The sequence below is a fragment of the Marmota flaviventris genome, chromosome 4 (genome assembly GCF_047511675.1).
Source record: "Marmota flaviventris isolate mMarFla1 chromosome 4, mMarFla1.hap1, whole genome shotgun sequence".
NCBI lineage: Eukaryota > Metazoa > Chordata > Mammalia > Rodentia > Sciuridae > Marmota > Marmota flaviventris.
In genome coordinates, this window is record NC_092501.1 from 49,130,824 (window position 1) to 49,146,220 (window position 15,397).

General features: G+C 36.5%; 1 protein-coding gene across 4 annotated transcripts in view; it reads right to left on the bottom strand.

Annotated features, from left to right (window-relative positions):
- The window catches only part of Kat6b (lysine acetyltransferase 6B), a 185,614-nt gene that overhangs the window by 38,653 nt on the left and 131,564 nt on the right, over positions 1–15,397 (bottom strand). For 2 of the 4 annotated variants that reach the window (XM_071611144.1, XM_027931246.3), the window contains exons 8-12: positions 13,158–14,089; positions 12,031–12,152; positions 10,251–10,366; positions 6,738–6,879; positions 3,020–3,181 (exon numbers count right to left, since the gene is read on the bottom strand). In XM_071611144.1, the coding sequence (XP_071467245.1) occupies positions 3,020–3,181; positions 6,738–6,879; positions 10,251–10,366; positions 12,031–12,152; positions 13,158–14,089 (1,474 nt within the window). The remainder of the gene's footprint in view (positions 1–3,019; positions 3,182–6,737; positions 6,880–10,250; positions 10,367–12,030; positions 12,153–13,157; positions 14,090–15,397) is intronic. The other 2 variants (XM_071611145.1, XM_071611146.1) reach the window with 2 other exon arrangements.

The following is a 15,397-nucleotide window of genomic DNA, read 5'->3' on the forward strand; positions in this document are numbered from 1 at the left end:
ACTTTGCTAAATAATAATTTACTCCTCTGAAACAACAATCTTTTGCCTTTGAGAAAAAGCCTCAGTGAATCTAAAATAGTAGACATGTGAGGAGATGTGCACAAATACAATCTACTGTAAGTTAAAAGTCAAGGCCAAAAGGTATAGAAATAACTAAATTTCAAACCAGGAAAACAGTAAAGAACAAAAAGGAAAACAACAAGAAACCCCAAAGCCTCCAGACAAAAAAAGAGAGCAAAACACCACCAACAGTCTGAAACCAAGAGGAAGACTAGGTAGAATATGGTGTGAAACTACTTGAAAAACTTTTTGCAATTATCATGGGATGTGGCATCAGGGCAGCAACATTTTATTCAGAGTACACAGAAGCTGCCAAAACCTACACAGAGAAGATCTGGAAAATGCTGTTGAGTTTGTGAAAGCTCTGGCCAAATACAAACCACAAATGAGATTGACCACAAATGGAATCAACCACATCAAAGAATTGCTTCAGAACACCCAGATCTTTAATGAACCTATTTGAAAGATCACAGGAAATGATTGTGGAAAAAACCCTACAGGGTAGAATTAAAGATTTCTTTGTAAAAAAGATGAGCTCCCAAATTTTGCACATTTGTAGCTGTCTGTGGAACCTCTAAAAAATGAGAAGGAAGCAATAATGTGAGTCCATTTTCTTTGGAAGAGGAAATGTCCATCACTGGATGTGCACATCAATGGCAAAGGTTCAAATAATTAATTTTACTTTGCAAAGTTAGATAATGGGTCACTCTAAGGAAAAAAGAGATATGCTCTAGGTTAAAAGGATTTATCCTTGATGCTATTCCTTTCTTTGTCCAGAACTATTTCCAGATTGGGAGTTTTGAAATCCAAACCAACAGCGATCCTTTCCCCCTCCTTAACACATCTTTTTGATAACCTCTAGAATTTGATTTAATATAACCCCAAGGGCCAAACTCCTCCACAATTCCAACTGAAATGGAATCCAGTCTTTTAACACGGTTACTTTTTTTTAACATTTTATTTTTTAGTTGTAGGTGGACACAATACCTTTATTTTATTTTTATGTGGTGCTAAGGCTTGAACCCAGTGGCCATGCATGCCAAGCAAGCGTTCTACCTCTGAGCCACAACCTTAGCCCCAAACACGGTTACTTTTTAGATTAATTTTTGTTTCACTATCCTGCCAAATGTATTAGTATTCTGAAATATTAACACATGGAAAATCTGTAACAAAACAGGATAAAGTTCAGCTTATTCTTAGTAAGCTGTTGAGCACCCAGGGAGAAGACAGGCAGAAAATGAAACACTACGAATCACCACCAGGGGCTGGGGTTGTAGCTCAGTGGCTGAACGCTTGCCTTGCTTGCGTGAGGTACTGGGTTCAATCCTCCGCACCACATACAATGATAAATAAATAAAACAAAGATAAAAAAATATATATAATAAAAAAAATATATATATGTATATATATATATATATATATATATATATATATATATATATATATATACATATATATATTTTTTTTAAAGAGTCACCACCAATTGTATGCATTGTTACTATCCACAAGTCAATGTAAGACTCAATGCATAACAAGGAAAGCAGGCACCATTAAGCCATGTTTAAACTCATACCAATTTAAAGAAACAGCATTTTCCAATAGGAAGGACAATTAAGATCACTATTATTTTAAACTTGGAGAAAAAGACCTTAAAATACCTATATAAAAGGTAAGGTGTCCTATAAATTATATAAACCTGTTTCCTATTTATTGTTTTATTTTGTGTTAATTCTGACAATTTTTGAACTGTAATGTGCAAATTAACTTTTTTCACATTCATTTAAAAGTTTGGCCAAATATGTGGATTAAAATATTGAGGCAGTTTTCCATGAATGCTGGCTCACATTCTTACTTTTGGTTATGGTCTCATGGTTGATTCTCAAATTTAGAATAAATATAGTTTGCAAGAATTTTCATATATACTCTATCTTTTGATTCCCCATAAAAACATCACTTCTATAAAGTATTCCATTTACATTATAGAAAAGTAGATTCATTAAATTTCATTTATCTTATCACCAAACATGAAAAAATATATCAGAAAAATTACAGGGTTTGCATGGTTTACCTTCTGCCTATAAGTCTCAAAATTACCATGTCTGTTTATGTAACCATTTCTTTAGGTACCTAAAAAAAAACTAAGATCACTACCTGGTAACCATCTTAAAACCCAGTTCTTCTTTTTTTTTTTTTTAAATACTTATTTATTTATTTTAGTTTTCGGCGGACACAACATCTTTGTTTGTATGTGGTGTTGAGGATTGAACCCGGGCCGCACGCATGCTAGGCAAGCGCGCTACTGGTTGAGCCACATCCCCAACCCCCCAGTTCTTCTTTACTATGTATGAATTATTGTTTCTCAGTAGCCTTATAGCAGAGGAATAAGAGAAAACTGCTCCAATGACAAAGACAAGCTATTGCCCCTCAATATGTCCAGATCTTCCCCATGTTAACAGCAAGGTGAGTCTGCTTCAGAATTTAAAACAATAGCACAGAGAATAAGAGAGCCAAGTGTATCAGCGTGACTGTCCAAATGTCAATGTTCTAACTCACTGAGATCATTATTGACCACAGAGGGAAGGCAACAAGAATAAAGGAGAGTGGGCTCTGAAATGTTACATTACATTAAAACCTTCACATTGACACCACTTAGGGGGAGATGAAAAATAAGGTTAACATTTCGAAAATCAAGGATGACAGGTGGTCTGCAAGACAGCAATTATAACATCACAAAGATGCTGACAGTCAACACAGCACACAGGTCTGGGATCCTTACACACTTCCTAGGCACCATGCTCTTTTTTTTTTTTTTAATGAGTTCTAAACAAGAACCTGAGCTTTTCAGAAACATGTGCCACTTATTCAAATTATAGTCATAAGAAAGCTCTGTTCAAAGAATTGGGTTCTACTAAAAACATTTCAAAGAAGAAAATGAAGGTCATGCTGGCTCTTGTTTTACCTTAGAGAAGTATCCAACCAGATGACAGCCTTTTTCATCATTTTTTGTAAGGACATAAAAAAGGAATGGCTCGACATCATAATACAAGGTTTTGTGGTCCAGGAAGAGCTTGGCTAACAAGCAAAGGTTTTGGCAATAAATTTTGCTCATATTCCCATCAACCTAGCAAAAAGAAACAGACACCATTATTTAACATAGAAATATCACCCAATATAAAATTGTTTCTTCTACATGGTATCTCAGAAAGTATAAATTTTATTTCCATATCTAAAATGGAAAGATTAAAACATTTCATTAAACAAATTGAGAGCAAACCAGAAAACAGCTGTCACATGGAAAATTGGAATTTCACCTTTTCTCTTAATTAGGGTAAATTTAAGGAACCTCAAATTTCTCTTTAATCTATCTTAAGAAAGGACAAACCACTAGCAATGGAATAATTTTTACTTGCAACTTAAAAATTATTAAGAATGTCTTTTTTCTTTATTTGAACCAAATAAATCTGAATTAAAGAAATATAAATAAATGAAAATACTTCAAATACATTAAACTTTATGTTGTTTTTAAAAAGACTTCAAATAAAAATAAAAAAAAATGAATAGTATTCTTCTGATTTTTAAGAAGTGTGGATTAGCAAAACAGGTCCATTTTGGTTTTATCCCAAGTATCATTTTAAATATAATTGGAAAAGATAAAATTTCTATGCTGGGAATACTTACAGAGAAAGTGAGATGAATTTCAACCTACAATAAGTACCATGATTACAGTCTACTTCTCTTCAAAATAAAAGAATCAAGCTGTGATCCTGATGGCTATAGACAAGAAGCTAGGCACAGATGCCAATTTCTTTGATCAAATGTAGTTACTCGTTGAAAACAGAAAGCACAGCAGATTTCCTAGCACTTTTCTTAGGGGAAATGTATATTTGCTAACCAGAGCTCTTTAACAATGAACTTGACCGTTCTCAAGTCTCCTGTGAACCATACAGGTTCTCATATTGCAAAAATTATTTTTAGACTTCATATAACTATTTCCCATGGATGAAACCTAGGTCCCACACATAGCAACATAATCAAATACCGGCAACAGATACAGAGGAAACAATTCTTTCTTTAATTAAAGGAAATTTTTATGTATTTGGGAGTATAATCCTTCAGAAATACAGCATACCACAAAATGGAAAGATGGAGATGTATGTATCTGTGAACCAGAAATAGAAATGACAATGCTGAAAATTCTGATCAGATGTGAAAAAGGGACAGATAGACAGGAAAACAGTAATCTGTGATTATTCTTCATTTATTTTACAAGTTACTTAGAAAATGGCTAAATGGTTTCTAAATGTTATACTTAAATAATAACTCAGGTTTTAGAATAGCAACCTTAGTACTTATCAATTCCAACTATATATTTGTATGAATAAATTTTACAAACTTGCCTCTGATATTTCCCCTTCACCTCTATATGGTTCAAAGTGTGTGCCCTGGAAGAGCACATCATTCTCACCTGCCTAACAAGACCAATTATCTTGCCATTGAGAAGACTCCCTGGATTTTTGAGAACTTAAACCCCACAGGCTGACTCATGCTGGTTTATTTAATAATTACTTAAGGCCAACAATGTGTTTTTTGTCCTTTGGGAAACAACAAACTAGTGATTTTCATTTTATTTTGGTTAGAAGAAAGGACCCAAAGCATCCAGGATGGAGCCAATAGCCAAGTTCACACTAGTTAAGCCCAGAATTGAAAACAGCTCCATGGTTGGGGTGGCTGGGTAGCATCCTAACATTAACAACAACAAGGTCACACAATATGTACTTAGCTTCTCTTTAGCCACTGGTTCTCACCGGGGGAAATGCTATACTCCCATGGGACATTTGGCTATGTCTGGAAACATTTTTGGTTGTCACAAGAGTGGGAGGAGTGGTACCACTGGCACCTAGTGGGTAGAGGACAGCAATGTTGCCACAAGTCCCACATAATATATAGCACACCCCTAAAAAAATGAACTATCCAGGGCTGGGGATGTATCTCAGTTGGTAGACTGCTTGCTTGCATGTTGCATGCACAAGGTCCTAGGTTTAACGCCCAGCACCAAAAAAACAAAAACAAAAACAAAAAACAAACCTATCCAGCTTGAAATGTTAATAGTGCCTACCCTTTAATAAGAATTAACGTATCATCAAAACTACTCAGCAACGATAACCTTCATTCTTCAATTTTGCCAAAACAGCCTGATAGAACTACAAGAAAAGGTTTAGGAAAAAAAAAAAAAAAAATCACCAGCCACAGATGGAGGATCCTGTGTTCTCTGATCATTCTTGGTAAAAACTACTGGGCCCAAACTTTATCTGAGAGAAAGAGCCTGCATGTGAGAAATCCATGATCTTCTCTTACTAACCATGATAGCAGTACTATAGGGCAGAGAAAAAAGAACTGTGGGGCAAAACAGTACACTTCAGCCTGAACAATTCCAAAGTAAAAACTGTATTTCTACATGTTATACTCAAAGTAAAGCTGTCTGCTGTATAAGGAAAGCTTGTTCTGAGTACTCAGGAAGGAAAACAGCACAACAAGATGGTTAATAGAGAAGAAAATTTTAAAAAAGTATGCAACTGGAGTAGAGAGAAAAGAGAAAGCAGAAGCCAATAACAGACAATAACATAGACATAGACAAAAATATAAAAGACAGGCATAAGGCCTTCAGGGAACAAATAACTCAGCAAAACTGGAGCCTTGAAACTGAAAATAAAAATACAATTAAACAATGAAACTATATAGAGGCAAAGACCTGCTACTAATTCAGTTTTTAATTTTTTTTTTTTTAAGTTGTAGATGGACACAATACTTTTATTTTATTTCATTTCATTTTATATGGTGCCAGGGATTGAACCCAGTGCCTCATGCGTGCTAGGGAAGCGCTCTACCATTGAGCCACGACCCCAGCCCACTAAATCAATTTTGAAAAAACACAAATGTCTTCTAAAAAACCCACCATGACAGACATATGGCCACAAAGGGTTCCTGTGAACAGTAGAGTTCTCCAGGGGTGGCCATCCACCCAGATAGGGGTGAGTCCCAACATCTGCTAGGGTCTCATCAAAAGGATTATCCATCCTGCCAAGAACTGGATGGAAACACAGGTGGGTGTGTATTGAGGAGATATATACAGCTGCTTAATTCCCTGGAAGAGTGAGCACCTGCCAGACATTGGCTGGAGCTGCTGAACAAAGCTAATTTCTCCAACAAAGAAAATGGAATTTTCAAAGAGCTGAGAAAATCATAACTTCACTTCGAATATATCTGGTGTAGACGTGGTTCAGGGAAGACAAAAAAAGTTAATGTGGGGGCTGGGGATGTGGCTCAAGCGGTAGCGCGCTCGCCTGGCATGCGTGAGGTCCGGGTTCGATCCTCAGCACCACATACAAAGATGTTGTGTCCGCCGAAAACTAAAATAAACATTAAAAAAAATTCTCTCTCTCTCTTTAAAAAAAAAAAAAAAGTTAATGTGGTATGTATGGATTCTTCAACCATCTAAAAGGCTGCTTAATATGGTTACTTAAACATTCTAAAATATGGGGACACTTAAAAGAGCAGTCTGATTTCAGTGTCAAAATTAAATATACTTTGTCCCTTCCAGACACTGATCACAAATACATAATCAACAATTAGTAATACTAGGGTTCAAAGGGCTGTGCTTTATGTTTACACATGCTTACCTCAAATACTGAAAGGTCTTTCCTTCGGTAAATTTCATTTGCTGGAGGATGAAACCATCCACATTTCTTGGAGTGTCTTAGCAAAATATTTTTACTTTTCATATATTTAAGACAGAATTCACACAGGTAAAGCTTTGGTAATCTGTAAATTTTAAAAATGAAAGAATCTATCAGATTGATTATATAGTTCAAGAAAGGAGAGTAAATATTGTTTGGTTTTCTCTGTCCTAAAAAGGTCATAGAATTATTTGAAATAGTCAAGAAAAAAGAAAGGCAATCATAAAGAGAATGTAAAAACAACCATACAATATAATACACAACACATTCAACCTTTCAATATAATTCATAATACATGCTGTCTTTACTTTGTGAATAAATCATTTGTTTCCTTTAAAAACATGCCAGGGAAGGCTGGGGATATGAGTCAGTAATTAAGTGCCCCTGGATTCAACATTCCACTGAAAGAAAAGTTTCAAACCTCGGATCACCACTCTAAAATCAACACTGAGCTCAGTGTGGTAGTGCATACCTAGTAATCATAAAAACTTGGAAGGCTGAGGCAGGAGGATTGCTAGTTCAAAGCCAAGCTTGGGGGGGGGGGGCTGGGTTGTAGTTCAGTGACAGAGCACTTGGCTAGCACATGTTAGGCACTGGGTTCAATCCTCAGTACCATATAAAAATAAATAGCTGGGCACAGTGAAGCACGCCTGTAATCCCAGCAGCTCAGGAGCCCGAGACAGGAGGATCATGAGTTCAAAGCCAAGCTCAGCAATGGTGAGGTGCTAAGCAACTCAGTGAGACCCTTTCTCTAATAAAATACAAAACTGGGCTGGTGATCTGGCTCAGTGGTCGAGTGCCCCTGAGTTCAATCCCTGCTACCCCAAAATAAATAAGTAAATAAGCAAATTAATTAATCAATTAATTAATTAAAGGCATTATGTCCATCAACTGAAAAAAAAAAAAAAAAAAAAAGCCAGCAAGGGCCATTTAGTGATGCCCCGCAAACAACTTAGTGGGATGGTGTCTCAAAATTTAAGAAAAAATTTTAAAAGGGACTGGGGTGTAGTTCAGTGGTAAAGCACCCCTTTTGCTAGTTAAATTCTCAGTCTCTCCCAGACTGCAAATCAATACCGAAGATGCCATCCCGTAAGGTGGCCATGCATATTTTACAAAATTTGGTGTGGTAGCACATGCCTGTAATCCCAGCGGCTCAGAAGGCTGAGGCAGGACAATCATGAGTTCAAAGACAGCCTCAGCAAAAGTGAGGCACTAAGCAACTGAAGACCTTGTCTCTAAATAAAATATAAAATAGAGCTGAGGATGTGGCTCAGTGGTTGAGTGCCCCTGAGTTCAATCCCTGGTACAAAAAAAGAAGAAGAAGAAGAATACAATGTCATATTTCCAAGTATCTATTGTTAGTGCTCTAAGTAATAACCTTTTACTTAGAAGTGAATTTACAATTTTTAAAAATGATTTGTGTCCTTATGAGACAGAGAACTCCTACAACTTAGTTGTTTTCATTTCCACTTCTGGATGAGGTAATTAAAGTTAAAATCACATTTGAGGGGCTGGGGATGTGGCTCAAGCAGTAGCGCGCTTGCCTGGCATGCGTGCGGCCCGGGTTCGATCCTCAGCACCACATACAAACAAAGATGTTGTATCTGCCGAAAACTAAAAAATAAATATTAAAAAATTCTCTCTCTCTCTCTTTCACTCTCTCTTTAAAAAAAATCACATTTGAGGTCTAAAGCAGTAAATATAGGACTGAAAGTCAAAAGACATGATCTGTTTTCAACCAATTACACTATCTCTTTGAGTAACAGTTTTCTTGGCCCTACTGTTTTTTCCACCTTAAAAATTAAGAACACTTTTTATTTGTACCTTTTCCATGCTTATAGACTATTGCTAGGATTTACAAGAAAATGTTCAGAAGAACATGCAAGGTCTTTGGAATTTATGAATGGGGAGAAATGTTTTGAGAAGAGATATACAGATACAGATAATGTCAAATCTTGCATGAATTTTCATATTTTATTGAAAGCTGTCAGATAGCTTATGGACCCACACAAATTAAAACGGGTACATAAAAAATGTTCAAGAGGGGCTGGGGTTGTGACTCAGCAGTAGAGCGCTTACCTAGCATGGGCGAGGCCCTGGGTTTGATCCTCAGCACCACATAAAAATAAACAAATAATTTTTTTTTTAAAAAGTTCAAGAATTGGGGGATATAGCTTAGTGATAGAGAACTTGCTAGTATGCATGAGTCTCTGTGTTTGTGCCCCCGTACTAAAGGAAGAAAAAAAAATACAAAACACACAGACAAGTGGTAAAGATGGGAAGACAAACAAAACTTGTGACACTTCAGTTTGCCACTAGAACTCCCTTCCCATCTTCAGGATTGGCCAGACTTCATGATTCATAAAGAAAATAGTAACATCTATTCTAGAAGAAAAGCAGGCTATCCAAGACTTACAAGTAAAACATTTGAGAATGTACTAATAAAGTATATCCTGATGCACATCTTAAGAATTCTATACATATCATACCCACTTGAGGTACATCAACCCAAGACAATTTCATATCTTAATCTTAGCTAAATACAAATGAAAACTTTCATATCATCATTTTCTCTTCATTTTTAATAATTAACTCACAAATAGCTCTCAAAGAAAAGATGTGGGGAAGGGTCTCTTAAGGCTACCCACTCCCACACTTTCCCACTTCTTTAATTCTTTTGTTAAATTTCGATAAAATACTTGAAAATAAAACGACAGAAACCAAGCTGGGTGCAGTGGTGCATGCCTGTAATCCCAGCAACGTGGAAGGCTGAATCAAGAGAATTGCAAGTTCAAGGCGACTCTGGGAAGTTAGTAAGATCCTGTCTCAAAATAAAAAAATTTTCAAAAAGGGCTGGTGATAGTTTACTGATAGAGAGTTTGCCTAGAATGTGCAAGGCCCTGAGTTCAATCCTCAGTACAGCTTAAAAAAAAAAAAAGTCAGAAATCAGAAATAAAAATCATAGCCCTAGGGATGGGGTTGTGACTCAGTGGTAAAGACTTGCCTCACACATATGAGGCACTGGTTCGATCCTCAGCACCACTTATAAATAAATAAAATAAAGGTATTGTGTCCATCTAAAATGTTTAAAAAAAAAAAAATAGGGGCGGGGATGTAACTCAGTTGGCAGAGTACTTTCCTCATATGCACAATGTCCTTGGTTCAATCCCTAGCGCCGCAAAAATAAATAAATAAATAATCATAGCCCTAAATAGAAAAATGAAAAAGGGAAGTAGAGAAGAAACTCTATCAAATACTTTAAAATGGCTAATTAGGCCAAATTTTAATGCTTGTATAATTAAAGAGTTTAAGGTATTTACATACAATAAGAAACTACAAAAAGGTATTGGCAAATGAAATCATTTAGGAAGTAGTTCCTGAAATCCCTTCATTCCTGCTTTAGCACTGAGAGTTTTCCTTTCTCACATAAACAGACTGCTAGGCTTATTCCATTACCTTGCATATTCCTGTGGGTAAGGCGAAGAGTACCAGGTTTGGATTTCATATTTCCCAAATTCTATTACGGAAGGGTACCGGCCACAGTCTTCCACCCCACTTTCACACTCTATTTTCTGACAGAAAGAAAGAATAAAAGAATGATAAAAATAAAAATACTAAGAAAATACTTCACTTATATTTTGGTTTTATCATTAGAACCTATCAAAACCTATTAAGGGCTAGGTTGTGGCTCAATGGTAGAGTGCTTGCCCTGCATGGAAGATCCCCAGCAACACATAAAAAAATTAAATAAACAAAAGTAATGTGTCCATCTACAACTAAAACTATTTAAAAAAATAAATAAACCTATTGAGACCAGAATGGTAATTCATGTTGTTAAAAAACACTCTATAGGCCCTCATGATATAAGAATCACCTTTGTATAAGATTCAAAGATAACTGTGTAATATTCTAAGGATTACAATATGACAAAACTAGGTATGATGTAAATATACAGAATGTCTATAGAACTGGATTAACAATCTGTTGCAATGCATTAAAACTACATTACAAGATTATGCAGCTATTCTTATACACTTATACAGTTCCCTGTTTCTCTACTATAATTAAATAATCAATGGTGACATGTGCAGCGGAGTGTGTCCCTTCTTATTTCCCTTATGCTCGTGTAGTAAGCTACACAAGGTTAAGAATGTTGCTGGCTTGATTCCCTGTGGTAGTTCCAGGTTCTTGTACAGTGCCTACCAGAGAACAAGAAATATTTCTTCAACAAAAAAGCCAGTTTTACCATGTTGTAATGAAAGAGCTTTAGATTTAGCAGTATCTTTCAGATAATGGCCTATTCTTGGTTCGTTTATACATTAATGCCATAAGGCAGTTTTAAGAAAAAAGGGGAGGGGTAATATTTAAGGACTTCAAATGGTTTTATCATTAAATCAAAACCCGTGTGAGGAAAATTTGGTATTATTTTAGCCAAAAGACAACCAATACATCCAGTTAGGGGCAGAATGAGGAATGCAAATAGCCAATAGCTCCTCAGGTAAAGGCTATCCGAAAATTTTAGCCCCATCGGTAACTACTAAAAATAAAGTTTAAAAGCCTACAGAAGATACTATCCTCACAAAAAAGAGAAATGTGTGTGTGTGTGGGGGGGGGATTCTACCCTAAAATGTCTATAGAAACTGAATGTAGTCTGCTGACAAAAAATTCACAACTCTTAACAAATTTGGCTTTGAGAAGTGCAATAGTCTTACCTTTCAATGTTTGACAACTTAAATAGTTAACATTTTAAGTAGAAATGTTAGTAAAAATAAAAATGACTTGAACTGATCATGAAACATAATATTGCTTTCATTGATGCCAAAGAGTTAAAAATATGAGACATTTTTCATATGGCTGGCCATCTGTGTCGGAAAAAGCATCGGTAAACTGAAGTGTAATGTTCTTTTCAGTAACAATTTTAAATTGTTGTTTTCTAAGTTCAGGCAAAAATAATTAGAAATCTATTCACATCTAGAAAAACTTTTCCAAAATTTGCCTTATCTATATTGTGAGACAAGTTGAGTCTTTTTTTACGTTAAGTGTGTAGAAAATTCAAAAAAAACAAAAAACAAAAAACATTGCTTTTATATGTACAGCCAACAAAAATAGGTTTAACAGTTATAGACCACAAAGGATACTGATGTGGGTGCTCTGTAAAATCAACACAGTCATCTCATAATAATAGTTAGCAGCCGCATGTTACTTTTATCACTCTAATTTGGTATCCTGGCCTTACCTCCCAAGAAAGTTCCTGGGCCTGCTTAAAAACATCCAAATCCTCTTCAGTAACGACATCCTTGTTTCCAATCAGATTTACATCTGTACTTTCTTGCTTGATGCTTATTTTTATTTCAGTATCTGTTGTTTAAAACCAGCAGAAAGTGTATTCACTGACTTGAATCACAAGAAACCGCCACATATTACCAAATGGTACCAAATTAGCATAGTGGGCAAATAGGGATCTCTCCTTTTTTTCTTTCTTTCTTTTTATAGCATTTTAAGCTGCTACATCTAAGCACTATTCACAGATCCCGCAGTATCCTTTCCCTACTATACCCAATTTAAAAAAAAAAAAAAAAAAATCACTGTCATCTTTTTAGAACTTTAATAAACATGAGGGAAAGTAAGAGCAATACAAAGCAAAATCATATTTTTCAACCAAGATTAGAAGTCATATCAATGTCTAGTTACAGCATTCCCATATCAGTTTTGAGATCATAAAATCTACCACTTTGTCCAAAAGACATATCTTTGCTTTTTTGTTGTATAAAGGGTAGCAAATGTAATGGGCCAATTTGTCCAATGAAATTATGAAATCAGGTTCCTTCCTAAGGTGGATACACACACAGACACACTCAAATCCAAATGCACACTTCACAGAATCACAGATCAGGCTTTGCTGAGACGGAAGCAGGATGAACTTTGTCATGAGAGAGCAATGGAGCAAAGGGAAATGAAGAGCTAAAATACCCCGTTGGAAGCACTGACAGCACACGACCAAATGGCACTGTGGCTGAAGAGGCGGCATGGGAGAGAACATGGCAGAAGCATGACAGTGGCTACTCATGCGGGACTACAAAGCCATAAGCACGCTATGAAGGCATCTGGGGGTCCTAGTGTCACTACGAATGGAAATAAATAATAAAAGGTGGGAGAGTATTAGTTGGAAAAACAACATTTTGGAGGTTTAGTCAGCATTAGAAAAAGGTCAAAGTTTCACTGCTTCTGTATGAAAGTGAAGTGAGAACAAGAGAAATAGCTAAGACCTATGTGACAAATAAGAATTTATTTATTTATTTCTTGGGGGGTTGGGGAGAAAGGGACGGGGCGCAGGTTTGGTTGGAGCTTTGACCTTTTGCTTACCATCATCCTGATCAGGTTTAATCCTTCCGTCTGCCAAGCTCCCCTTCCCTGGTGAGGGGGTCCCCATCTGAGGGGTCACTTTATATTTTAATCTGCCTAGCATCCTGTGCTTTTTAAGAAAAGTTGTTCGCTTGAAGTGAGCAATTGCTTTAAAAATACGTCCTCTAGCCATCCCCCAGCTAGAGGAGGAGGAGTGAGAAATAAACCTACTTCTAATATCTCTTTTTCCAAAGAAATGGGCTTTAGATTTTGCTGTGGAAGATAATTCAGTTTTACGACGCATACGTTTGGGTGGTGCATAACTTGGGTGTCCCTTTTTTCGAGACTGTCCCTGAGTGGTATAGATATGAGAAAGTCCATCAAAGAGTGCCTTCAGCTGGCTGTTATTAGTAAGACTGCTAAAGGAGGGCACACTGGACTGGCTGGAAGAACTCTGGGGAGAGGTAGAAGAAGTGGAAGTGCTGGACTTTTGTGAACTGGGGCTCTGACCAGAGATGGGGGTTGGGGGTGGAAGTGAAGAAGGTGGAGGTTTTAGCTTTTGTGTGGTACCTGTAGCCAACACATGAGAAGTGCATGACTGTTTCTGAGAGACCTTTTTCCTTGGACGGTAGTGCTTTGAAAAGTCTATTATTTCACCTCGTGATCTGCGACCATCAGGTGATGGTGTAAAAAACTTAGTAAGGCCATCAATGAGCCCTTTGGTTTTCTTGTTAACTTTAAGTGTAGAGGCAGAAATGTAGGTGGAGGTGGTGGTGATTTTGGTGGTGGCACCAGGCCGAGTGGGGTCTGTAACAGCCAATCTGCTGCTTGAGTCCTTCCCAGATGCAGCATGACCAGATGAAGGTGTGGTACAGACTTTAGTCTTTTGACCCCTACCAGGTGACCCCCTTCCTGTGAATGCATTCATGGATCCTTCATCACTGGTTACAGACCTAGGCAAAAATTTAGAGAATAGTATCAGCATTTAATAGAATTATAAAGGTATCTAAAAACAAATTTATAGCAACTCGAATGCATATTCAATGCGCTTAATCTTAAGAAACTGAATTGCAACCCTGAGAACTGTTTTTGTGTGTGTGCCACCACCTAGATGTTTCTCTTGCTAAAAAAACTAACAGCAACTACATTTGCATATCATGATTCTCCCAGGGCCCATCTAACAGGTACTGGAAAAATCCAGGTGGACCCAAAGGCAATATAAAGAAGGAAAATCTTGGAGAGACTAAGGAACACTAAATGCTTTCATTATAATTAAATAAAAACAAGTTATCCCTTATGTTGTCACAAGTAATTATGATTTCCTGAAATGTCTTTTTTTAAAAGTATTAGAGGAAGCAAGTCATATGTGTTACCTAGAAGCAAAAGAATAAGCTTATCATCTCTAGTTAAAAGCAATTTTAATTCAATTGGAAATTTGTATAAGTAGAATTTGTGTATGTCTGTAAGTTTATACTATGGAAAAAAAAAAACACAGAAAAAGATATCCTCTTCCTCTCAGCAGTTTATGCTTAGGATGATAAAATAGCCAATAATACTCTCATAGGAGAGAAGACAACTAATTACAGCATAAAATATTGCTGAAAAAAGGACAACAATAGCAAAAAACTGAAGAAATGATTAAAGAAAAGCTACAGCGGGTCAGACATGACATGGAAAGTCTGGTGGAGAAGCAGCACATTTACCATGGTCATTATCAGACACTTGGCATCAGAATCTTTGCCCCCTGGTTCTGACTGATATCTCATTTCAGGTGATGCTGGGCTCTGCCTGTACTGCCATGGGAGGCCATTCCACTAGCACAGCCACCAATGTGAACAGCAGCTGACTGCCTTCATCTCAGGCCAGGGTTGGGAAACTAGCAGAGTTTTATAGAATAGAAACACTTGCATGTGTATTATGACAATGCTAGGACGCAGGAATGCACTTTCAAAAGTATTAATTTGGCTGAAGAATAATAATGGAGAAATGGAAGCCTGAAAAATGATATGATATTAAATTGCATATCTTTTAAGTTATTATAAATAGGCCATCTTATACACAAATATTGAATGAACCAATATCTACCAGGCTCATTTGAGGTGGTTCAACTGCCAGGAACTTTGCCTGATGTCATTAGCTTAGCCAAATCCAGTGAACACTGAAAATGTCTAGTAGACATAGCAAGGGTAACCAACAAACAACTCATCTAGGCTAAAATGTTTCACATCAGAATGCAGTATTTGGACTGTATCTGGAATCGA